The following is a 25,304-nucleotide window of genomic DNA, read 5'->3' as shown; positions in this document are numbered from 1 at the left end:
AGGGAAGAAGCCCCCAGAACTGCTTTTCAATACACATTGTTGCTAATCTAATAATTTAACATAAACACCCCAGAGACCGGGTCTGGGCCAGCCGTGAGGCATCCCGCAGTGCCAGGCGAGGGCCCTCAGCCTGTTGTTCGTGCTCTCTGTCTGGTGGTTCTCGGCCAGCTGCATCCTGACCGGAGAACACCCCGCTCCCAGCGCACGCACACCTTCCGCCTCTGGAAGGGGTAGAGGCGGATGATGACTGAGTGAGGCTGCAGCGGAGGGGTTTTGTTTGTTTGTTTTTTAATTGTCTCTGGGTTAATATACTTCCTTAAAATACATATCTGTGATTTTTTTTAAAAATATGAGAGTGAAAAAATGTGTAGCATACTTATTTCTTAGACCCAAGGAGAGAAGGTGTGTGTTACTTACCGTGTGGCTTGTTCACCTCTGAGGAATGGGAGGGGCCTCCCGGAGGAGCCGAGGACGGGCCCCCTCTTGCCTTCACTCCACCCCGCATGGTGCCCGGCGCCATTTGTCTCTGTGGTTTTCAGGGTGGCTTTTATTTTATTGTCATCATCGCTCATGAGCCAGCCACAAGGGTGTTTGCTTTCTGTGCCTTGGGGTCAGTCCTTTCTGGGTCAGACTTGTGTAGCCTAGTGGTTAGGGCATGGGCTGTGAGCAGCTGGCCTGAGTGTTAATCCTGACTCTGGTTTGGGGCGGGTTACTTGCCTCTCTGTACCCGTTTCCTCATCCCCAAAATGGGATCCGTAACAGTAGCCATCTCTAATGTTTGTGTGAAAAAAACCATTTCACGTGTGCATAGTAACTGTTTAATAATTGGTATTATTCACAGGGAACAGAAATTCAGTTGCATGAGTACAAGTAAAAAGAGGGCTGTTGAGAATGCCTGAGGGTCCAGCCCCAAAGCTGGCTCCTTCCCTTTCTCACACTTAGGGCAGGTGCTCCAGCCGTAAAGGGTCCCACTGATGCCCGCTGGGCACCCAGGTGGGCACTGGGGCCTTCCACCCTCAGGAGGGTGGGTTTTTGTCATGAGAACTCCATTCCCTTTCATGTATCTTGGGGGCTCAAGACCAGGCAGAAACAAGCGACTGGAGCCTGGGTCAGACCTGGGGAGGAGTACAGCCCGTTTCTAGTGCGGCTGTGGCTTGACGCTTAATTTTTTACTGTCCCAGATGATTCTAAGTGGTGTCTAACGAGAACACTGACGTTTATCGAGCACTCACCCCTGAACCGAGCACTGTGCTCATGCCTTCTGGGTGCTCTGTGATTTACTCCTCATTGTATCGTGCTGCCGTGGATGCTCTGCTTTCCCCCATTTTATAAACAAGGAAGCGGAGGGCAGACAAGCTCACACCCAGCCAGGCTCCAGAGCCCATGCGCTCAGCCGCTCTGTTGCTGCAGCTCATGAGACACAGGTGTGTGTAACAGGCACCAGTTCACTGTGGATTGAAGCGGATGCTTTTCTCCTCTCTTTTCAGGAGACGAAAGAGGAGAAGTCTTCCTACAGCTGCCCCCTGTGCGAGAAGGTCTGCACCACCCAGCACCAGTTAACCATGCACATTCGCCAGGTCAGCTGCCGCCTCTGTTTGTTCCACATAGCTCTTCGTTAAGAGGGGAGGTGACTTTATCTTAATGGATGAATTGTGGCTGTTTAATATAGATGTAATAGTCTAAGCATTTTGAGGAGGGTTATGAAACAGTTTTCGTGTATCCATGTCACTGTGACAGAGTCCCAGGTCACACAGAACACCTTTTCAGAATTTAGCAAACATCTAGTTAGCCAATCACAAATAACAGACTTTTCATCATAAACATGAACCGGATCTGCTCACAGCACGGTGAGATTGTAGGTGTAGACCCCGATTCTACGCGCTGCTGTAAACTTACATCGTGCAGCAGGGAATTACCTTGGTTTGGGGTCTCTTTGGCTTTTCTTCTTTATTAGGAGATTTATCCTTCTCCCTTGCCTGCTGTGGATGGTCCGTGAGATAGTAGTGAATCTGAAACTCTGAAGGATTGACAGTAGTCAAGTCATGACGTGGTGCTGAATAATAGCATCGTTTAGTAACTTGGGTTTGGACAGAAACGTTCCTTCGTAACATATTTCACGCATTGAGAAGGAAATGGCAACCCACTACAGTGTTCATGCCCGGAGAATCCCAGGGACGGGGGAGCCTAGTGGGCTGCCGTCTATGGGGCCACACAGAGTCGGACACGACTGAAGCGACTTAGCAGCAGCAACATATTTCAGAGGCGGAACTCTGAGCCGGGCAGGTTTCAGTTCTCTCTCTCTGACAGCTGGACTGAGTCATCGCAGAACTCACGTGAAGGCTGTCCTTCACGTTTGCCTCGTAGTTGCATCTTTCTGCTCATGTTAGTTTTTGTGGCCAGTTCATCTGTATGTGTCTCTGAGAAAGACCTGCAGAGACCCCACCTTCATTTCGAGCCTGTGGAAGGAGTGCTGTCAGTACTGGAACACAGAAACGGAAGACCAAAGATTTGTCTCCGGTCCCAGTAGATTTTGACATTCGGGAAGACATTTAAAATGAAACAAAAAAATAGCTGAGAAGCGTTGCTGGCGTTTTAATACACATTTGTGTGTGTGTGTGTGTTTATACGTATGTGTATATGTGAAGCTCTGAATTTACACCTCCGGATCGCCGAGTTTTGACCCGTCCCCCTCGGTGATGCTGTGATCCTTGCTTTCCGCAGCACAACACGGACACGGGTGGGGCCGACCACTCGTGCAGCATCTGTGGGAAGTCGCTGAGCTCAGCCAGCTCCCTGGACCGGCACATGCTGGTGCACTCCGGGGAGAGGCCCTACAAGTGCACCGTCTGCGGGCAGTCCTTCACCACCAACGGGAACATGCACAGGTGGGTGCGCCGCGCGCGGGCAGGCCTTCGCCACCATCGGGAACATGCACGCGTGGGTGCGCCGCGCGCGGGCAGGCCTTCACCACCATCGGGAACATGCACAGGTGGGTGCAGGCAGCCTGCATCCGCCACCTCGAGCCCGGAGCGGGGTTGACCGAAAGCAGGGCAGCCCTCTGGCCGTCTTGCCCAAAGGCAGGAGGAGGTCTGTTCCTGTGCAGAAAAGCCGGAGCTGGTTTTGTCTGCCTGCCTGTACAGTCTCCAGTGTGTCAGGGGTGTCTGCTCACGATGGCCAGCAATACCTGGGCTTGGTCTGTGGCTGATGGGGGACTCCTCAGGGTGACCCTTGGCCAGTCGGAGTTTCTTTGCTGAGATATGGAGGTGGGCAGCTTATCAGAGGCAGAGAAACCCTAGAGGATTAGCATAGTAACCCTTGCCTTTTTAAAACTATTTGCATATACGGAGAGATTCCCTGCAGGGCGAAACATTTCTGGAGCATCGAATAAATAGTGGGCTGGAGAGCTTCAGGATAAGATAGGATAAAATGAAGGGAAAAATCTGATAAATGTCAGGAATTTACTTCCTGAGGGAGAAGGAGGCTCGCTCTGAAGTGGGAGAAAGCTCAGTGGTGGGCATATTAAAAATGTTGTGGGAGGAACCAATGGAAAACATACTTAATAGAAAGAGGACTTAGGATTTAGGGGTCAGAACAAACTTATCTTCTTTTTCTACACAAATATTTTAGGAACATTGGGACCCAAATTTCACCTTCTCAGAAAATCAGGCTGTTTTTATTTTTCGATATTCCATTTTAAGCATTATATTGATTTCTTTTAAAAAGTTGGCTAACTTTTTTTTACATATGTATTTTAAAAGAAAAGTTTACAGAGTTGTGAAATTGGTATTTTGTCATATAGAAATACTCAAGCGAGATGGTCCCATTTATTCTATGTAAAATTATGATCCCCTGATGGTGTACTTGAGACACACTGGTATAGTGGTGAATTTATGGGGTTTTGGAATTAGGTCCTGATTTCAAATCTCACCTCTGCTACTTACAAGTTTTCCATCCTTGAGCAAGTTGCATAACCTTGTACCTGACTTTGCTCCTCTCTAAATTGGGATTTTTGATAGTAGCCACTTCACTGGACTCGGATGGGGACTAGAGACAATGAGTTCAGCACGTGGTTGGCAGGCAGCCATTGTTACTTACTATTGTTATTTGCATTTCTGGGTAATGCTGCAGTCATTTGAATCCTATGGATGTCTCAGTCTGAACTCCTCGAAGCAGGGTAGAGTATGATGCTGTGAAATGTATCAGGATATTAAAGGATTTTGATGAAGGGTGTTACCTTTTTATATATATATATGCACAGTTTCCTATTCTTTTTGCCCGTCATCTCCTCCTAGGAATGTTTGTTTTAATGTTTTAGCTTCTGGGCTTCCCAAGGGGCTCAGTAGTAAAGAATCTGCCCGCCACAGGAGACACAGGGTCGATCCCTGGGTTGGGAAGGTCCCCTGGAGAAGGAAATAGCAACCCACCCCAGTATTCTTGCCTGGGAAATCCCATGGACAGAGGAGCTGGCCGGGCTACAGTCCATGGGGTCTCAAAGAAGTCAGTCATGACTGAGAGACTAGACAACAATAATTTTTAGCTTCGGCTTTTTGCTTCCACACTAGTCTGTTAGTATCCTTTTGCCTTCTGTGTGCCGTTTGTTTTGTTTTGCTCGCTCTCTTTTATTCCTCCTGCTTAAAAAAAATTTTTTTGTTCTTCTGTATTTGAGCTCTCAAAACCTAATCCTGGAAGTATTACCTTCTTGGGTGGCTTCCTCGCTTTCTCCTGCCCCATTTGAGGGCGTTTTCATTGTACCAGAAGGAAGCCCACTCGCAGTGGCTTCTCCTTACTTCCCACCCCCGAGCCCTGGGAAGACTCTCATCTCTCTTCCCCTGTGCATTCGCCTTCTGTGGACTTCTCACGGAATGTGCGGGCTTTCCTAACCAACTTCTTTCACTTAGCTTTAATGCTTTCAACATTTATCAACGTTGTAGCATCTTTTTTTCTTGTCATGTAACAATCCATTGTAGGGACATAGTACTCTTGCCTAGAGAATCCTGTGGACAGAGGAGCCTGGTGGGCTGCTGTCCATGGGGTCGCACAGAGTCGGACACGACTGAAGCGACTTAGCATGCATGCATGCATTGGAGAAGGAAACAGCAACCCACTCTAGTATTCTTGCCTGGAGAATCCCAGGGACAGAGGAGTCTGGCTGGCTGCCGTCTATGGGGTCGCACAGGGTCGGACATGACTGAAGCGACTTAGCAGCAGCAGCAGCAGCAGCACATTTTATTCACCTCTTCATCAGTCAGCAGACATTTGTGTGGTTTTGTTTTTTGGCCCTTACAAGTGATGCTGCTGTGAACATTCTTGTACAGGTTTTGTGTGGACACGTGGTTCCGTTTCCCTTGGGTAGCCACCGAGGAGGGGAATTGCGGGGTCATGTTTCACATTTTGGGAAATAGCCACGCTGTTTCCCAGAGGAGCTGCATCATTTTGCACTCCCACCAGCAGTGTGAGAGGGCTGCAGTCTTACACACCCTTGCCCACACTTGTAACTGTCGGTCTTCTTCATGACCCCACCAGCTATGAAGTGTAGTCCCATGAGTCCATAATTTTAATGTTTTCACATTTACGTCTGCACTTCATTTTAAGTTGACATTTGTGTATGGTGTAAGGAGGGAATCCAGGTTCGGTCTTTGGTACTGTTTGCTTAAAACCTTTTCTTTCTCCATTGAATTGTCTTAGCACCTTTACCAATATTCAGTTACCCATAAACGTAAGGATTTCTGTCTGTGCTGCCAGATCTCTTCCATTGGTCTGTGTGTCTATCCCAAGGCCTAACATGGCACTGATTACGGTGGCTTTGGGTGAGTTTGGAAATTGGGAGTTGTGAGTCTCTGAACTTAGTTCTCTCCCTAGATTGTTTTGGATATTCCGGGTTGCTTGCATTTCTTTGAGGTAATTACGAGCCATGTAGAGTGAGTTTTGAAATATTCCATCCTCCTCTCCGTTTTGGAAGAGTTCGTGAAGAGTTGATATTAATTCCTTTCATTTAAATATGTGGTAGAATTCATCGGCAAAGCCGTCTGGGCTTTTCTTCCCGAGAGGTTTTTGAGGGACTAATTCAGTTTCTTTGCTTGTGATAGTTCTGTTCACCTCTTCTGTTTCTCCTTGGAGACGGTTTCAGTAGTCACGTCTTTTGTAGGAATTTAGCCATCTCATCAGAGTTATCTGGTTGGCTGGTGCACAGTTGCTCTTAGTGTCGCCTTGCGATCCTCTTTATTCTATAAGGTCAGTAATGTCTCCTCTTTCCTTCCTGATGTTACCAATCTGAGCCTTCTCAGTTTTTTTCCTTAGTCGATCTAGCTGAACATTTAATAATTTTGTTGGTCGTCTCTTCAAAGAAACAGGGGTTTCCCAGGTGGCGCTGGCGGTAAAGAACCCGACTGCCAACGCAGAAGACATTCGATCTCTGGGTCGGGAAGATCCACTGGAGAAGGGCATGGCAACCCACTCCAGTGTTCTTGCCTAGAAAGTCCCGTGGACGGAGGAGCCTGGCGGGCTGCAGTCTGGGTTGCAATGAGTCAGACAGTAGTGAAGCAACTTAGCGTTAAAAGAAGTAACTTTTCAGTTTGTTGACTTGTTTCCCCCGTTGCTTTTCTGTTCTCTGTTTTTTAAATTTTCTGCTCCAAGCATGGCTGTTTCCCTCCCGTCTGCTCTAAGTTTAGCTTGCTCATCTCTTTCTAGAGTTTCAGGTAAAGACTATTCATTCGAGAATGTTTTTATGACAGGCATTTACAGCTGTAAATGTTTCTTGTTTAAAGCTTTCATAACATTCCATAAATTTTTGTATGTTGTATTTTCCTTTTCATTCATCTCAAAGTATTTTCTAGTTTTTCTGTGATTTTTTTCCATTGGTTATTTAAGAGTATGTTTGATTTCACATATTTACAACTTCTCAAATTTCTTTCTATTACTAATTTTGAACTTCATTGAATTGTTAATTGAAGAAAGCGTTCCATGATTTCAATTTTTTTTTTCCCTTTAATTTATTGAGGCTGGGTTTATAACTGAGCATATGGTCTATCCCAGAGAACGTCTCATGTTGTTACGAGCGTGTATTCCTGCTGCTGTTGGGTGGAGTGTTTTTCAGAGGTGCTGTCAGTTCCAGCTGGTTTATACATCGTCCTTCTGTCTCCTCGTAGATATTTGCTTATCTTCATGTGCTCTTACCTGTAAGGTTTGTACCGTTATCATCCCATTTTGCAGATGAGGAAGCTTGCTTAGGACCACAGTCAGTGCCAGGGTTGGAACATAGGCTGTCAGGCTTAGAGGCCATGAGAAATAACTGATGCAGCCTGTGTATTAGAAAGAATGTATGTCGCTTTGTATACTAGAAGAAAGCACTCTTTCAAGCTTTACTCTCTTTCAAAATAATTTCCTGTAGTAAAACATCATTTTCAATGTTAAACTATTTGAGCCATCCAGCTAGCATAGTCCACTCTATTTGGTGAGCCTGGAATCACCATCAGAACCCACCTGCCAATACAGGAGACATAAAAGACGCGGGTTTGATTCCAGGGTCAGGAAGATCCCCTGGAGGAGGGCATGGCAACCCACTCCAGTATTCTTGCCTGGAGAATCCCATGGACAGAGGAGCCTGGCGGGCTACAGTCCATGGGGTTGCAAAGAGTCTGACACGACTGAAGCAACTTAGCATGCATGTGTTGTTAAAAATTATTTTGACTTTTTTCTAGGCCAACCGTTGCTATTACCCTGAGATTTTCATTTATGTAAATTACCGTTTATTAGGGATGTTTGTGCTAATTTTTTATTTTGCGCTGATTTTATTGTGTGAGTCATCTTGATTTACAGGAGAGGACTAATTGTTGGGGACTGAATTCTATTTTTAATTCTGCAGAACTTTTCAGAAATCTCTGATTTTTCTGTACCTCACCAAAGTGGCATGGTAAAACCTCACTTAGAACTTGCACTCAAGTGCAGTGTTTGTGAAAGCATTGTGAAGGCTTGCAGCGACCTGGGGAATGTCCTGGCTGAGAGGTGTTTCTGAGTTTGTGTTTTCGGAGCTGACGGCATCCTGTGATAATCTCTGAGAGGCACGCACTCCTCGCTGTGTGACCCTGGCAGGTTAACTGACCTCTCTGAGTCTTGGTTACTTCATCTGCAAAAAGCAATGATGTCTGTGCCAGTGGGAGCATTGTGGGGATTCAGTGGGAACCGACTGTGGGAATGAGCGCGTGCAGCGCGCAGAGGATAATGTCAGTTCATTAGTGCGTCACTAGTGCCGCATGTGCCACTGAAGGGAAACGCAGCGGCTGACTGACTATTCGTAAGATGCCAGAAAATAATGAAGAAGTTTTTTCTTTTGTTTTTGCTATCCTAAACCTGTAACTTAAATTTAAAAGAATTTACTTGGGATATTTGAGCTTATTACACTCCTGTAGAAAATTGCAAACCATGGGTTAAAAGAAACATTTGGTGTTTGGTAATCAGTCACAGTCATCACCACCTTCGTTTGTTGGTGCAACTGTACTTTTGGGGGTAAAGAAAAATTATAAAAATGTGAAAACACTTACAAAAATGTGCCAGAAAGAGCAGAGTAAGATTCACTGGTCCGGTGGATCTGTTCCAGGATCTGATGCCAGGATGGTGAGCTGTGGTCTCTCCTGGGCACGTACCTGTGTTACACTCGTCAGGGGCCAGAGCTGCTCTGGGGTTGAAAAGACTGTGCGCCCCCCAGTTCTGATGGGCCGCATCCTCGCTTGACTTTCAGAGCCTGGAAGGAAGTCAGTGGGCTGTGTGTTTGCTTCTCAGGACCAAAGCTGTGTTTCTCATTTGCCTTCGGCGGCCGCCCTGCCACTCCCCGAGGTCTGCCGCAGCATCTGGGCTGGGAGAGCCAGGGAGCCCCCGGTGGGGGCTCTGGAGCCCAGGCGGAGGCCGGGCCTGTGCAGCCTGGACGCCCACCCCCATCCCTGCTCTGCCTCGTTTCTAACCCGTCCCGGGCCCCCTTTCCTGCGCCAGCCTCCTGTGACACAGCTCTGTGCTCTGATCTTCAGTCCCTCCCCTCGGGGGTGCAGACTCAGTAAGACCCCTGCCGAAACACCAACCCCCCGTGGTGTGGATCTCTAGATCCAATTTGCCAAGCCCCGACTCGCCAGGGCTGGTCTGGGAACTTGTAGTACCCCTGCCCTCGGCCTCCTGCTCACCCCTTTCCTGAGGTTGTCCACACGCACATGCGTGCTGCACCAGCCTCCGTGTGCCCTCTCCCCTGGATAAGCCCCACCTTCCCCGGATTTAGGGCTGAGCAGCCGTGGAGGAGGCAGATCTGGGCTCCACCCCGGACTCTGGCTGCTTCAGCACCCAGAGGGGCTCACACATCTCACAGCACGGACGCCAGGAGCTCCGTCCTGTTCAGTTCAGGTCACGCCTAGCTAATTTTAATGAGGTACCTTTGCAGCCACCCTCTGTCTAAAAGCAAGTCACTCTGTCTTTTTCAGCCACTAGTCATTGTATGAGAATGTGTTTGTTATCTTCATTTATTAGGCTAATCGACCTTTTTGTAGTTTCTTTTACCTTAGTTTTATGAGAGGACCATCACCTTGTAGTCAACCCAGTAGAATTATCATATTAATAAAAAGAAAAATAAACTTCACTGAATCAGAAAGCAGATTAAATTATGTGTCGTCATGTTGATAGTTGCACTGTAGCTCAGGTACAGCCCATAACTTACTATAATTTCATTCCAGGAAATTCATTTAAATTACTTTTAAAAGTAGTTGTATATCTGGTAAACAGGGAGACTGCAGTGATACAGATTCCAGCTTATTTTAAAGAAATTTCAGAGGAGACCATCTCAATTTATTACCATATCTGGGACGGTTTTTCAAGTTACCACTTCCCTGTCTGCGGATTCTCATGTTTTTGAGGTTTAAAAATCCTTTCCCAAACCTTTCGAACCGCAGCTTAGTTCCTGAGCAGACTAATAGGTTGCCATCGCAGTGCAAAACAGGTATCACGGAAACACTGCTGCAGCTCCAGCTTTGAACTTCCCAGAATTCTTTATCAGTTGCTCCCATGTTGAAATTTTGGATTGAGCGGTGCTTGTCTTCCAAAACAAACTTGGGAAACTGAGCCAGAGCACACCCTCTGGGAGAGCTCAGTGTAGGAAAAAGGGCACTGAGCTTTGCAATCTGCAAAAACTTTCCAGAAAGTGCTGGACAGCAGAGCTGTGAAGAAGCGATGATGCTTGAAAGAGAGAATGGCACAAATCTCCTCTGGAAAGAATCAGACCTCTGAAATGGGGATTTTCCTTTTGCAGACTATAATGGCCTCGGAAAATAGGAAATTAATTTCTCCTTTGCTCCTCATCTTACAAACTGTAGACCTTTAAGCTGTAAAGAGAGTCTCAGAGTCCTTGTCATGTTAGGAACACACAGGAGAGAGACGCTGGCGGGAGCACACTTTCCCAACCTCTCCGTTGTTTAGAGGGGAGTGCAGAAAGAGCAGGCTGTGTCCTCAGCTCAGCTGTGTGTGCAGAAGGTAGAGGTGAGGCGGGGGCGCCCCTGGAGAGTCATCCCATCGCCCTGCTCTCCTGCTGCCGTGGACACGCCTGCGTCCATCCCTCCCCACAGGAGACGGGCCCGGGGATGCCCGCGCATCATGAGCCGTCTTCAGGAACAGAGGCTTCTGTGTTCCAACATTGGCCGCACAGAAATGTGACCTGCTCCGTGACAGATGAGAGCACGGAGGCTCTGAATTTAGCACGGCACTCTCAGCCGCTCGGGCGCAGCCAGGCCTCGGCCTTGGCCTCTGCTGCTGCGCTGTGGGTCGGGACAGAAGGCAGGAGGAGCGGAGACCGGGCCGCGAGACGGGAGGGTCGCTTCTGTAGCCTCCAGGTCCAGCAAGAGGAAGCCCCCTGTGAAAAGTAGCCACGGCGACGGTCAGGTGCCCGGGGCGCGCTCTCTGGCCTCATGCCTGCCCCTTCTCAGGAGTGGGGGTGCGCACGCGGGGCTCGGCCCGCCCCCCCCGGAAACGCATCTCAGTCCCAGGGCCCCTGTGAGGAGGAGGGAGGCAGCAGAAGGAGGCCCCTGTAGGGTGAGAGTCTAGGGGTCACCTACCCAGGACTATGTGAGCATTGCGTTTCCTTGAGAATAGTCCTACTAAAAAGCAGGGGGGTGCTAACACAATTCTTACCTGTAGCTGAGTGTCCCCTTCGCTAGAGGGAAAGACAGACGAGGAGAAAACGCCTTTCGGGGGCGCTCAGAAGCCTTTCCACTTTTGGGTGCCCTTAGAAGATGATGTACTTGGCAGCCCGCTGAAGACTGAGGGGTTTGTGTGAAAGAGATTTTAACGTCGTCTGTGCAGTCAGCACAGCTGTGAACTGTGTTGGACGTGTGGCCCTCAGTTCTGGCGGCTGTCTTGTTCATGATAGTACGTGGTTACAAGGACGTTTCAGTATATTTAGTACTCTCTACTGGAGTGGGCATACTTCGGGTACAGTTTAAAAAGCCTTTTCTATTACGAAAGTGTAAACTTTTTTTTCTCTTTAACCAGGAAAAAAAAGTCATTGAAGTGTATTACCCCATTCCTTGATGATTCCACTTAACATGCTTTTCCCTCTCGTGGAAGTCTGCATTATTGAGAGGCCCAGAACTTTCCCCTTAAGAGTGAACATTTATAAGTCCGTTTATCACAGCAGAATGTCTTAAGTTACCACTTTTCCCCAATAGCTTTATTAATCTTTCACCAAATGGTTTATTGTTTAATTATAGTTAAACGTTTTTAGCCTTTTTTGCATCTCGTTGGCTGGAATTGAAATTTGTACGCTATTATTTCAACTTCGGTGATTGCTGAAATAAAGGCGGCCTCTCTGTGGGTCCCCTGAGAGTTCTTCCTTCCTCTCTGGCTGAGGCTGGTAAGGATGCTCCTCAGAACGGGGACGAGGGCCTCCATCCCTTCGTCTATAACGGGGGTGGCACTCTGCTCAGAGAAGTTGTTGTTACGAGGATTAAATGCTGGCTCACATCAGATATTCCTCGCTCTTCTCCCTGAGGAAAGTTTAACCCACTAGTCCCTCCTCTGTGACGGTGAGCATGAGTATTTACAAAACCGAGAGAACTGACCCTGTGCCCTTTGACCTTGAGGATTTCAGGCTGCGTCCCAAGGACGTGACAGCAGGGTCTGTGTTCCTGTATCTTCTCTGAATTGTGCACACCCTCGTCGTTATTTGAAGACTTCCAGTTTGTTGTTTTCCTTTGTTTGAATTGCTTGTTTTGTGGTGTTTTTACATTTTTCATGTGGACTTGCTGTTGGACGATAGTCTGTAGTCCTTTTCAGAACTCTTACTTTACATCTGAGAAGTCTGCACGTGGTAGAACGCTACCACTCTTCCCTGAGAAAAGGAACAGGTGGCAGGCGTTGGTCATAGGATTTTATTCCTCCCGTAAGACACTAGGATAAGGAAATGGCAGAGCTACCCCTTCAGCCCCTCCAGCAGAGCTTATTTTATTTTTTGAAAGGATATTTGAAAAATGTCTGTCAGTTTGATTCTGCGTTTTCTTCTGAAGGACCAGTTTAAGTCCACTTAAGCTGGAGAGAGTTTGTTCATAGGACCATCCCAGCATGGGCAGGTGGTAAACACCAGCCAAGCATTTTGTTCTTTGCATCACTGTTTCTCACATTTATGATCTCCCTCCTAATTAAATTGTCTCTTACCACGTGGCCGACTGGATGCCGAGGTTTACCGCTTAGCTTGTCTTCTGTTTTGGCAGAGGTGGTGTTTGTCTCTTAGTTTGTGCTGGAGATTAAGCAGACGCAAAAGAAATGTTGGGTGCAGGTGGCACAGTATTTTTGACGTATCTTGTCTAAATATTTCGAAAGCTCGGTTGCACCAGGTAAAAGTGGTGAATGGCATCAAACTCTGGAGCATCTTTGCTTGCCCACACTTGAGTGGCCTGGCAGTTGTGCCGGGTGGAAGTCGGGACTTGGGTGGCAAGGCCCTGGAACGGGATGCGGCGTGGGGAGCCAGCCTCAGCTCCCTTCTCTCGCACACGCCCCCCTCGCCAGGAACGTTGAGCCGATCTCGAGGCTGTGTCCCGTTCAGTTGGATAACCGTGAAAGCAGCAGAGCGAGGAGGACGGAGGAAGAGAGGGAGCCAGCGTTAGATCGCAAACTGGGACCTGCAGGACGCTGGCTGTAGGCCACTCGGCACGTCCTGCTTTATACCTCGCATTTTTCCACCTTTGTTTAAATATTCAACTTGTCCAACCTGTTTGGGCTGAACAAGCCGGTGCTAGCAGACATCGAAACTGTCAACGTCTTTTCTGATTTGTTAAGGAAGGTGATTAGCAGCAGAGTTTACACCACCCCCCTCCAAAAAAAAAGATAAAGGAGTGAATGAACAACACAAAAATCCTAGCACGTGTGTTTACCACACAAGAGCCCACTCGTGGGGTGTGTGCGTACCTTCCTGCTCCTCGGTGGCCTTTCTCCTCTGCTTCCTGCAGGGTTCTGGGTTGATGGCGAGCTCGTTGGCCTTCAGCGAGGAGAGGGTGTTTCCTTAAACCAGAGATGCGGTTGCGTAAGGGGTCACTTGGACGCAGCAGCTGCTCTCCAGCCTCACTCTCGGCTTCTATAACCCAGCGCCCTTGGGAGGCCTGCCCATTTTGCAGGTGGGAAGACCGAGGTCTGCGACAGCTCGGGGTTCAGCTGAAGGCACCAGCACCCCTGGGCCCTCCTCCCCCACAGCACAGCACGTGGGCCAGCGCGTCGCCCCCGGCGAGCCTCCGTTTGCTTAAATACAGGCCGTTAGCTGCGCGCAGAGGCAGGGCTGTGTGGTCCAGTCGGTGTTTCCAGGTGGGGCTCACCTGCGGAGCCCCGTGCGATGTCTCTGTCTCGACGGCCCCCAGGTCGCGCCGGATGGTGTCCCCGCTGCGGTGTTGAGCTCCTGCACCCGCACCCATGGTAGCCTTCCCCCTGCGGCACGGCAGGCCGTCTTGAATGGCCCAGCCCAGGCACTTCTCGTTCCTCTTTTTAAAAGGCTGGGGAGCAGCCCAGAGTGCCTGGGCACCCTCTTACTCCCCAGAGAGTCCATCTTTTCCTCCTCCTCTCTGAAAAAGGACATGAACAGCTGGGTTCTGCCGTCCGGGTAGAAGGGGAAGGCAGGCTCCCCTCGGGGCCGAAGTGAGGAAAGATCTGGGTGCCTCGTGTTCTCCCATCCCGCCGTGAAGCATTGGTTCTTAGCTCTCTGCCACGGAAGGGCCTTCTCTGGGGACACGAGTGGCAGATGCTGCCCTCAGAGGGGATGGCTCCCAGCTGAAGGCCTCCCTCGCCCAAGACCCCAGATCTAGGCCCTGCTGGGCCACAGCTGGCCCTGGGCGTACAGGGAGGCTGAAGACACGGAGGCGTCCAGCCCAGGGGTGAAAAGAGTCTACGCACCAGGCAGCTGCCCTGAAATCGCCAGGGGCTGTCAGAGAGGAGAGCAGCCACTCTGATTCTCTGCATTAGCACCGGATGGGCCAGGACAGCAGTCAGCTCACGCGGCCTCTGGGGTCTTCCCTTTGTTCTCAGAATCCATAGTTTTACGTGGAAATGGATACTGAGTGTCTTTGTGAGTGTTCTAAGTGAAAGATTACTTCAGCAAAGCAAGGGCAGGCAAAAGGGGAAAGTACAGGAGGGTTCAGGGAATTCAGATTGAAAGGCCGGGCTATGAGGAGCAGGTCTAGAATAGGGGTTTTTACGAGCTGGTATTTACTGACGGGGGCTGACCCCCAAGCTCCCTGCGCTGGATTTGAAGGTCAGGAGGGGAGGGCTTGAAAAGGAGCATTATAGGCTCTGTCTTCTGAATAGTCGGCCGGAGGCTTGTCCTGAGATCCTGTGCTAAAGACGGCGGCTTCCAGTGTCAGCGGGACGTCGGAGAGCAACAGGGCCTGCGGAGAGGGGGCGGGAGGGGAGATGCTCCTCAGGCGTCGTGACCCCGGCCTGACCCATCGGTGCAGAAGGGTCTGTCCCGAGGCCTCCCGTGAGACTTGAGACGGAGCAGGAACCCGGAGCGGGGCTGCGGGGAGGGCAGAGGCGGGTGCATGTTCACGAGTCTGTGGCCCTGGACCCCGGCTGCGCCTGCCCTGAGCCTAGATCCCCTAACTTCCCACACAGCCGAGTCGTCCTGGCGCGGTAGCGCCAGAGGACCAGGCCGTGGTAGGCACAAGAAGAGCGGGCGGCCCCTGGTCTCAGGACGCGTTTCCCTTGAGTATCAGCAACGAGGAGGAAGCCTCTGTGGTCACAGCCTCCACCGGCCGCATGGCGCCCAGCAGGAGCCTGGCCCGCTGGCGGTGTGCAGCGTCCAACTGTTCCACCCGGCGCGCCCTGCCGCCAGCTCCCCGCAGAGGATGCAGACTGCGGGGTATGCCTCTCCAAGGCCTGTGCCTCATGCCCGGCTGCCTTCTAGACCCTTCCCCAGGCTCCGTCTCTTTAGCCTATTAGGCGGATCACGCCTCCTTCCCCCCACCCCGCCGTGGCTGGCGGGCCTGCCTCTGGGTGAGCGTGACCGAGCCTGACAACACCTGCTCACCTGAAGGTGCCTGTGGGCCCGCGTCCACCTGTCTTCACTCCCCGCCTGAGCGTTGCCAGCCCAGGGCCTGATTGACTTACACGGTCATTCTCCACACCCTGGAACGCCTCCCCCAGCTTCTGATGGGAAAACACACAAATCCTTCTGGAGATTTAACTTTTCTTCAGCCCAGAAAGTAGGCCGTAGGGCCGCAGTGCCTCTTACTCTCGTCTGCTCCCTCGCTGGTTATCATGAGGCTTTGTTGTAAAAGCACAGCCAGCCCGGGTAGGGATGGGGAGTTGTCTGTAATGAGGCTGTAAAAACCTGTGTGAGCCTGTTGACTGCGGTCTGGCGGGGCCCCGAGTGGCGCTGGGTGCTGCTTTAGAGTACGGTTCGCGTCCTGTTGGCTGAAAAGGGTGCCTTCCTCACGATGCCGTTCACTCAGAGCCCAGATCAGTGATACCTGTGCAGAAATTCAGACTGAGAAGCGAGCAGACCCTGGCGGTATCTAGATCCTGCCTGAGCTTTGACCTTCACTCGTAAATCAGACACCAGCAAGCTTGGAGGAGGCTTGAGACCTGCCGTGGGGACACCTTCTAAGAGGTGCTCCTTTAAACTTACTGCAGGTTTTTCAAGGACTCTTACCCCCGAGATAAGAAGGTTTCATTTCCCAGTTCTGTGGGGTGTTTTTCTCCCTGGTGGACTTATGCAGGGTTGCTGGTACACTGAAGAATGGGCCTAGGAGAGGTGTAGCGCTTAATGTCCAGAAAGCGTCAGCTTCCCGCTCTGATAGTGAACGGCCCTGTGAGCAGCGGGAAGGGGTGAAGAGCGTGACTGGGGTCCAGTGGCTGTCGTGCTGGAGCAGGCATGGGGAGCGCCGGAGTGAAAGTGCCCAAGGCCAGGGCAGGGGCCCGTACGGGAGGCCCCAGAAGCAGGCAGGTCCGAGAGTGGACCACCAGAAGCGTTGACAAAGAGTGTGGGCCTGGATCCCTGCTTTAGAAGCTCAGCCGGCCCAGTACGGAGGAGGAACAAGGGGGACAGCGGGGCGGTCAGCGTCCAGTGTCAGGGCCAGTCAGGAATCCTGTGGCTCACAGTCTTTGTCGCATTTCCATCTGAGTCCATCCTTGTGCATAGATCTTTCAACCTATTTCCAGGTATTAGCCTTCAAGACAAGTTTCTGGGAGTGGAATTATTGGAATAAAGGGCATATGGATTAAAACTCAGATCCCTGTCACTCAGCTGCTTTGGGGAAAAGTTGCTACCGGTGTTCAGCCCCATCCACAGCGCGTGAGAGCCAGCTTTCTGTACCACAGCAGCCTTCGCGCTGTGTCGGCTTCTGTACCACAGAAACCATCAACCTTTCTCATTCTTGCCTCCCTGGAGAGAGAAGAGCTGTTCACTGCTCAGCTATGGGATGGAGCACACGGGGCTCGACGGCAGTTTGATGGGAGGACTTGCGGAGGTCTGAGCGGGAGCTGAGAGGGTGACGTCGCTGTTACACCCCGCCCGGAACCCCAGCTCAATCTCCACGACCTCAGGACATGTCGTCCCAGCCCTGTGTGTGCCCCCGACTCAGACCACATCCAAATGGGTGTTTACTTCTGACCCATCACTTCATGAAGGGTATTCACAAATGGGAGAGTATTCCACGATGAGTAGCAACCGGTTCTACCAGCAGAGAACTCCGGAGGGCAGAACTGGGAGGCGCTGACTGAAGGAGTCAGAACTGTTTGGTTCCAAGGAGAGGAACTTTGGAGAGACGCAGACCTCACCGTGAACTGTCTGAGGAGCAGCCCTGCAGCAGAGAAGGCAGCCTGACTTTTGCCCCCGAGGATGGACAGGTGTTTAAAGGAAGGAAGAAAGTTCTGACTCAACACAAGGAAGATGGTTTTAACACTTGGCCTTGTTGAAATGGAGAGTCCTTGTTTCTGGAAGCATTCAGTCAGAACTGAATGGTGGCGCAGGGCTGAGGGACGTTCTGTGCCACGTGGGTGGTTGGACCGCATCTCACCCCACTTCCAGGCCTGAGGCTCATGTAATTTGTTGGTTCTTAGGATGGAACTTAGAAATTAGATGAATTAGCCCTTGAAATGAAACCTGGAAGAACAACAGAGCCAGGTCTTCTAAAGAAGAGAAATGGGCATCTCCTCCTTGCCCACCGTCCCCACGTTCTGGCCCTGCTCTGCAGGGAAGAGGCCATCGGTGGTTCCCCATGGCGACTCCCCCCACTTCCTGTGAGCGTCTGGGAGGAAGTGGACGCTCCTGTGACCGCTCCTGCTATTGGAGAGAAGAAAAGGGGTCAGGGTAGGAAGAGTCTGTAAGTGCAGATCACATCCAAGTCCAGAAATGCCCCAAATCAAGCTCTTAAGTGCGCCTCCAGAGCTCGCACCGCCCGTCACTACGAGGACAGGCTGGGAACCCTGTGTCTTGGCCGGTGAGCAGGGTTTGACTGGAGGAGCATGGCTCTGAAGTGACGCTCCAGCTGGGTTCAGCGAGGGAGCTGGAGCGGCTGCCGAGCTCAGGAGCCTCGTCCTTGCCGCCAAGCCCCGGAGACAACCTTGCCCTTGTCCTGTCCCCGTGCCATCAGCAACAAGTCAGGGCTGGAGGTGGGAGCGTCGAGGCCCGACCTGGAGCCGTCCGTTCTCCTGCAGGTTAGAGCTGGGTGACAGTCGTGACACAGTGGGCCACAGCCACTCGGGGAGGAAGTGTCTGGGGCTCAGAGAAGAGCCCCAAGGTTCTGGCCTGCGCTCTGGAGCAGAGAGGCAGAGGCCCGGCCTTTGAGGCAGTCTGGGAGACAGCACAGACCTTGGCGTTGGCCCTGGTGTGTCAGCCTCTGCACCTCAGCGGCCTCGTCTGCAAAATCGATCCTAGTCTAGGAGAGGTTCCTGGCTCCAGTTTCCCCTTCTCCCTCTGCTCCCTGAAAACCACCTCCCTCCTGCATCCCAGGAGCTGGGTAATAAAGCACCAATCTCATGACCATTGGTGTCACATGATAAAAAAGGTGTAGCTTGAGATGAGCTTGTGAACTGCTTGCAGTCGTCAGCTCTGGTTCCCAGTGTTCGCACGGTGATCGTGGCCTCGTGTCAATCGCACCAGTAACCTATCGGCTGTAGAAAGGGTATTCGTTTTTGAAGTTAATTTTGAGTGATCTGTTGAAACGATGGGTTTGGTACTAATTTACATCCCTTAGTATTATCACATTTCCTCAATTCTTCAGTCAGTTCAGTTCAGTTCAGTCGCTCAGTTGTGTCCGACTCTTTGCAACCGCATGAATCACAGCTCGCCAGGCCTCCCTGTCCATCACCAACTCCCAGAGTTTACTCACACTCATGTCCATCGAGTCAGTGATGCCATCCAGCCGTCTCATCCTCTGTCGTCCCCTTCTCCTCCTGCCCCCAATCCCTCCCAGCATCAGAGTCTTTTCCATTGAGTCAACTTCGCATGAGGTGGCCAAAGTATTGGAGTTTCAGCTTCAGCATCAGTCCTTCCAGTGAACATCCAGGACTGATCTCCTTTAAGATGGACTGGTTGGATCTCCTTGCAGTCCAACAGACTCTCAAGAGTCTTCTCCAACACCACAGTTCAAAAGCATCAATTCTTTGGTGCTCAGCTTTCTTTATAGTCCAACTTTCACATCCATACGTGACCACTGGAAAAACCATAGCCTTGACTAGACAGACCTTTGTTGGCAAAGTAATGTCTCTGCTTTTTAATATGCTCTCTAGGTTGGTCATAACCTTCCTTCCAAGAAGTAAGCGTCCTCAATTCTTAGATGCCTTAAAAAAAAAGTTTTTACACTTCTTAAATTGGAATACGCCATATGATAAATGTTGAAAGAAACTTGCCAGCCATTTTTTTTCTCCATACACTGATATTAAGTGATGATCTCCCTAACTCTCAGCCGCCTTGAAATAGAGGGGGTGCTTAGAACAAAGCTGTTTGTCTCCCATTAACTCTCTGAAGGCCTTAAGGGGCCAAAAAGAATAATAAAGCTTCATTTCCCGATAACCTGAGCAAGGAATTGTGTGGACGTGGGCATGACGGTTGTCTGTGATTCTTTACCATTTTCTCCCACTAGATCTTTCTGACCCACCACACTGAGTCCCCCTAAGAAAGCAGAGGGTTGGGCTGAGCCGCCTTCCCTGAACCCACTCCTCAAAGGTGAGGCCACATCTCACCTGCTGGTGGACGACTGGGCTGGTGCGCTTTGGACAGGGGTTAGTGTGGTCAGGGGCTGCCCCAGGGACCCCTCCACCCCCAAGAACACGTCTGCAGGATCAGAACCAGGGAAGCTCTGGCTCTCACCTCCACACACTCACAGGAGGGAGACTCACAGTGGTCCCTGGAGGCAGAGGTGAAGAACCCAGCCTTCCGGTCGGATCTTTGGCCTGAGAGCCTGAACTGTTGCTCCTCATGGTTCATGAGCTTCTCAGCCCTTTCCTCCCAAGCCTGTCTCCGGTAAATAAAGTACAGCAGAGAGTGAGCGTGAGCTGAACAGAACTTCTTTTTAGAAGTGTGACAGGATCATTTATGAAAATGTTGCTGTTTTTTCCCATTCCTGAGAATGTCTCCAGTACAATAATCCCATCAGAGAGTTATTTATAAAGCGCCGTGGCCACATTCCCACATCTGGCACAGTTTAACCCTGTTCGGAGATGGTGATGCCAGTGATGACTGTCATTAGGAAAAGTCAACCTCTCATGCCACAAAGCGAGGAAATTGAGACTGACTATCTTTTTGTAAGGCTATTCTTTCCTTCCTATAGCTCTTGGGACCTGGTTCCTAGGATGTTTGCTTTAGAACTTGATAACGTAAGGTCACTTAAGTCAGGTCGCCCCTGAGACTCTCCTTTTGGAGCAGGCGTGTGCATACTAATGGAATCCTTCCTTGTACGTATATTCCTGGTCCTGTAGATGTCAGGGTTGGAACAGGTAACTTAACCATTGTCCCAGCCACTCTCATGATCTGGGAGAGACCTCGGAGAGCAAGGGCAGGCTTTCAGGTCGGAGGCACTTCAGACATGTGCTGGGTCAGCACTTCTCACATCTGACCCCAGCATGCTTCCAAAGGCAGGAGAGGACACGTTCTCCTGGTAGGCAGGGGCTGGGTTCCAGAGCCACCGAGTGAACTGGTGGTAGTACCTGGGACTCCTTTTGCCTATAGAATTATGTGTCCCCAAATAGTGCAGCTTGTCTGCGTAAGTGGAGCAGGTCGTCAGATGGCTTGCTTTCCTCTCTTTGGTGCCAGCGAAGTTCACAAACATCTCCCAACAAGAGAGCAAGGCGCTGAGCCACGTTTTTGGCCAGTACTTCGTTGTGAGAGCTTTAAGAGGAGTTCAAGGAGATTATAAGGCTTTTAAAACGAAGTCACTAAATAAATTACACCCCCGTATCTCTTAACTAAGGAAAACTTTTAAGTACCAGTGCCCAAATGGAAGACATTTAAAATAAACCAACCCAGTGTTCTTTCCTAGGTCACATTGTGTGTGTGTGTGTGTGTTCTTTGCAGACACATGAAGATCCACGAGAAGGACCCCAACAGCTCCCCAGCCGCAGCCCCCCCATCCCCGCTGAAGCGCAGGCGGCTGTCCTCCAAGAGGAAACTGAGTCACGAAGCGGAGTCGGAGAAGGAAGACCCGGCGCCAGCCAAGAAGGTCCTCCCCACCCTGCCCCCGCATGAATGCGCGTGCAGCCCAGGGGCTCCTGGCTGAAATCCCCCAGCCTTCAGTTTCTCAGCCTGGGGACTTGGCAGACCCCCACTCCCAGGCTTTTCAGCTGTGTTTCCTTGTGCTGTTTCATAAGGTACCTGGAGAAAAGCGCGTGTGTCCATCCTTGCTTTGTGGAGCCCCCAGCTGAGCCCACTGATGATGTAAAGAGCTTGTTCTGTTGTTCCAGGCTGTTTTTGTTTCTCCAGCTAGAACAGGGGCTTCCCCAGCCCTGGGGCCTCTCCTGTCGTCCCCCATTTACTCCCAGCGCCTGGCCGATATTGGGCGCTCCGTGGACATCAGTTGAATTGAGGGGGCTGAACAGGAGGGAGCGGGCCGGGGGCGTGTTCGGCCGCCTGGTCAGAGCGTGCAGGGGCCCCTCGTGACCCTGTGCTTCTCCTTTCCCCTCAGATGGTGGAGGACGGGCCGCTGGGTGACGCGGAGAGGAAAACTGAGGAGGTGTCTCACTGCCCACTCTGTTTCAAGGAGTTTGTGTGCAAGTACGGGCTGGAGACCCACATGGAGACACATTCGGATAACCCGCTGAGGTAGGAGCAGGCCAGGCAGGCCGTGCTGGTGCAGGGTGCAACGCCCCCCCCTCCCATCCCTCCAGCCTGTGACTGAGCCCGTCACAGTGCTGGGGGCACTGGCAAGGCCACACAGGTGGCTGCGGCCGCAGGAGGCTTCCCCAGGGTCCCAGTGCTTCCTGCACTCTGAGCAGGGCCCCTGGGCCACCCCTCTGAGTCCCTGCACACGGGGAGCCTCCCAGCACAGGGCTCTGGGGAGCAGATGCGTTTTCTGCACAGAAGGCGTTGCAGCCCCAGTGCTCATGAGGTGCACCCACGTGGGTGGTAAGGATGGGGGTGCAGGGCAGGTGCCCACGGGACTGGGCCGGTAGCACAGGAAGCCAGGAAAGTGCTGGGGGCAAGGCCGAGCTCTGTCCAGCAGGACAAGGCACCTGAATGAAGCCTGGTGCGGCCGCAGTGACGGAGGGGTGGGTTTTCTGATCCTCGGTGGTCCCAGGCAGGGCAAGCCGGTGGTGGTGAAGCCTCTGGCAGAATTTGGGGCTGGGCTGGGGACCTCAGCTCTCCTTCCCCACCTTTACCGCTGTGTCGTCATCAGGCAGGGAGCCCAGTGATCCTGCTGGGCAGGCCCCTCTGCCTCCAGAAGGGCTACCCTAGGGAGCCCCAGGCCTCACGAGACTGGAAAGTGGCGCGTCCTGAGGGGCCCGGCCGAGGGTCCCCAGCGCAGAGGCCAGGGCGCACGTGGCTGCAGCTTTGGGTCTCAGAATGCAGCTTGGCGGTTCAGAAATGTGGACATCTGTTTGTCTGACTCACCGGCCCATGCACCAGATTTCCTTCCTGGGGGCACGTGTTTGGTTGTGTCTGAGGAGTGAAAAGGTCCGAGGCAGTAAAGACGTTTGTGTTCGAGGGAGAAGCCAGCAAGTTAAAGCCGTGTCAGATTGCATTATCCTTCATCACATTAGCTTGACATTTTTCCATTAGAGAGAAAAAAAAATTATGGGCAGATTAAAGTCTGAGCAGTTGAAGTGCTAGAAAATGTCTCCAAGTGACTGCCCTGTCCGAGGGAATCGAGGAGTGTGACGGGCGGGCACAGCCGGGCAGTAAGGCCCGGGGCCCATCCCGCCGCTGCTCTCGTGGGCCTGGACCAGCGGCGTCGGCGCCACGAAGGGGAGCTGGGCCAGCTCGCCCCGGGTTCCCTTTCAGGCCGGAAATCCTCTGACTCTGAAACCCACCTCTTCACAGTTGACATTCTGTCTACCAAGAAAAGCCCTGAGCTCTTCCTTTCATAGGCCCTGTTGTCCCAGGAGAGTCAGGAGCTTGACTTCCTGGTTTCCTAAGCATCCGTACCACCCCGGGTGTGGGCTGGCAGGGGTGGTGACTGCTGAGAGCATCCTCTGGAGCCAGGATGCATGCGCGGAGCCCAGGTTACCAGACCAGCCTCAGGCGCTGCATCGTGGGCAGAGGCAGGCATCACCTCGGCGACCCCGGCCCCCGCTGGGGGGTGCCCCTGACCCGGCACCACGGGGCGCCTGGTCCACTCGCCGCTTGTGTCTGCCCTCCCCAGCTTTGCTCTCACTCCGGACTTTGGTCTGTGATCAGACACGTCTCTGGAAGTACCCCGTGACTGTCTTCTAGGAGATTCTCTCCGACGGGAAGCAGCCTGGCTCTCAGGAGAGCAGTCTGGGCAGCTGGAGCCTGAACCGCAGTGGGTGGCGGTGACAGGGGGAGGTGAGGTGCCTCCTATCGGGCGTGGGCACTTCTGGAGCGGGGCCTGCCGCTCGGAGAGGATGGGGACGGGGACTGCCCCCAACCCTGGCTCAGTGCTCCATGTGATCTGGGACATAGTTCACCCACCGGGACGCCACAGCTGTGACGGTAAACCTCCAGTCCCGCCCGTCTCCCTCGCCCGCTTGGTGCTGGCCCCGTTTGATTGGGGGGAGGACCACAGGAGGCCTGTGGCCGGCGGGCCCCTCCGGCAGAGCTGTGAGAAGAGCCTGCCCCGCATCCACCGCAGGCCCACCAGCTGGCCCGGTCTAGTGGGTGGGGCTTGTGTCTGGAAACCAGAGGAGTCAATTACAGAACAGAGTTAACCTCCCTTCTCCCCTCTCCGCTCTGCCGTCTACGCAGTCCCCTGCTCTCAGGATGCCTGGAGGCAGGCCTGAGCCAGCAGGGCCCAGCCGGGCAGTGAACTGTGACAGTAGCTGGTGGGAGAGACTGCTTGTTAACCCAGAGCTAAAATAGGCGCCCAGTCCATTTGCAAACCCCAAAGGCAGCAGAACCACAGTGGGATGCTACCAGTTTAGACAGAAGTTTATAACTCGAAACAGCTGTTGGCTTCTCTCTCGCGCTCTCCTGCCCTTACCCCCACCCCCAAAGCTGGCAAGGTGCCCGCTGTTCCTTCATAAAAATCACTGGAAATCCAAATTCGTGTAAACGCCGAGGCTGTTCTCCTGCAGGCCCCTGTGTTTCACATTAACGAAGTGGGCGCTGGAGCAGGAGGAGGACACGAAGCCGCCGTGGCGAGTGTGTCTCCACGTGCTGGGTTTGCTTTTGCCCTGGTGTGACCAGCAGTGACTCGGCTGTGTCCAGCCCCCCAGATGAGGACCAGAGGCTCCTGAAAGCTGGCCCCGGGGACCAGAGGTGATAAGACAGAGTGTTGAAGGAGCAGGTGGATGCAGCGGGGACATCCCTGTGCGAGGCTGTGCTGGTGCTGAATATCAGGCCTGGTTATAAGAATAGAACAGTAGCAGGCAGTCCGCCACCCGAGGAGAGTCAGCGGGAGGGAAGTCCGGGTCAGCAGCGGCCACGAGGGAAGCCGCGAGCGCGAGGGGAGCCGCGGGGGCCACGTTCAGTTTTCTAGGAGCCACGCCCTAAAAAGGAACAGGACGTTGTGAAGGAGGGTCACGCTTTGCTGATGTATCGATATGGCCAAAATACAACGTCAGTACAAAAGTTGTCAGTGACGTGGTTTACAGTCTCGCTCTCATACAGTCTTTGCCAGCCAGTATCGGGAGCAGCCCATCTCTTTGGAACATGCACTTTCCAAGCCCCCAGCAGTCCACACGCGTGCACGGGCCTCGGGCAGGCCCACATGCGGCTGGGAGGGCTTTGTTGCAGAAGACACCTTTCAGTGAATGAGGGACTGGTCTCCGGCTGACGGGGGCCTGGCTGGGAGAGGGGACAGCTGGGTGGCCACAGGGGTGTTAGCTGCAGCTGAAGGGGAAGTTTTGCAGAAGTTCTCATGTAATCTTATATGGCTTCTTAATTAAAGGAGACCAGGTAATAAGTAATTTTTTAATTCCATTAAAACGTATCCAGCAAATGAACGGGTGCTTGTTGTGTGCCGGGCCCATGACCAGACTTGAGAGCAGCGACGGCAGAGACAAGTGAGAGGGGGTCGTGTGTGGGCCGGCCGGGACTGCCTCCCAGGGCCGAGCAGAGGCGGCCGCGTGGTCACGGCGGGGCTGAGGCGTGTCAGTGTGGATGCTGGTTGTGAAGAAGACATGCCCTGGGATTACGGGTTAGGAGGTGGGGCCACGAGGGGGCTCTGCAGGTGCAGCTGCACCAG

General features: G+C 52.2%; 1 protein-coding gene across 1 annotated transcript in view; it reads left to right on the top strand.

Annotated features, from left to right (window-relative positions):
* RREB1 (ras responsive element binding protein 1) overlaps nucleotides 1–25,304 on the top strand; it is a 58,070-nt gene that overhangs the window by 7,402 nt on the left and 25,364 nt on the right. Inside the window, exons 4-7 of the mRNA XM_068960474.1 lie at nucleotides 1,488–1,577; nucleotides 2,722–2,885; nucleotides 21,017–21,161; nucleotides 21,624–21,760. Of these exons, the coding sequence (XP_068816575.1) occupies nucleotides 1,488–1,577; nucleotides 2,722–2,885; nucleotides 21,017–21,161; nucleotides 21,624–21,760 (536 nt within the window). The remainder of the gene's footprint in view (nucleotides 1–1,487; nucleotides 1,578–2,721; nucleotides 2,886–21,016; nucleotides 21,162–21,623; nucleotides 21,761–25,304) is intronic.

Source organism: Capricornis sumatraensis, chromosome 22, assembly GCF_032405125.1.
Source record: "Capricornis sumatraensis isolate serow.1 chromosome 22, serow.2, whole genome shotgun sequence".
NCBI lineage: Eukaryota > Metazoa > Chordata > Mammalia > Artiodactyla > Bovidae > Capricornis > Capricornis sumatraensis.
The sequence above is the reverse complement of the archived record's forward strand: the minus strand, read 5'-3'. Positions and strand labels throughout refer to the sequence as shown.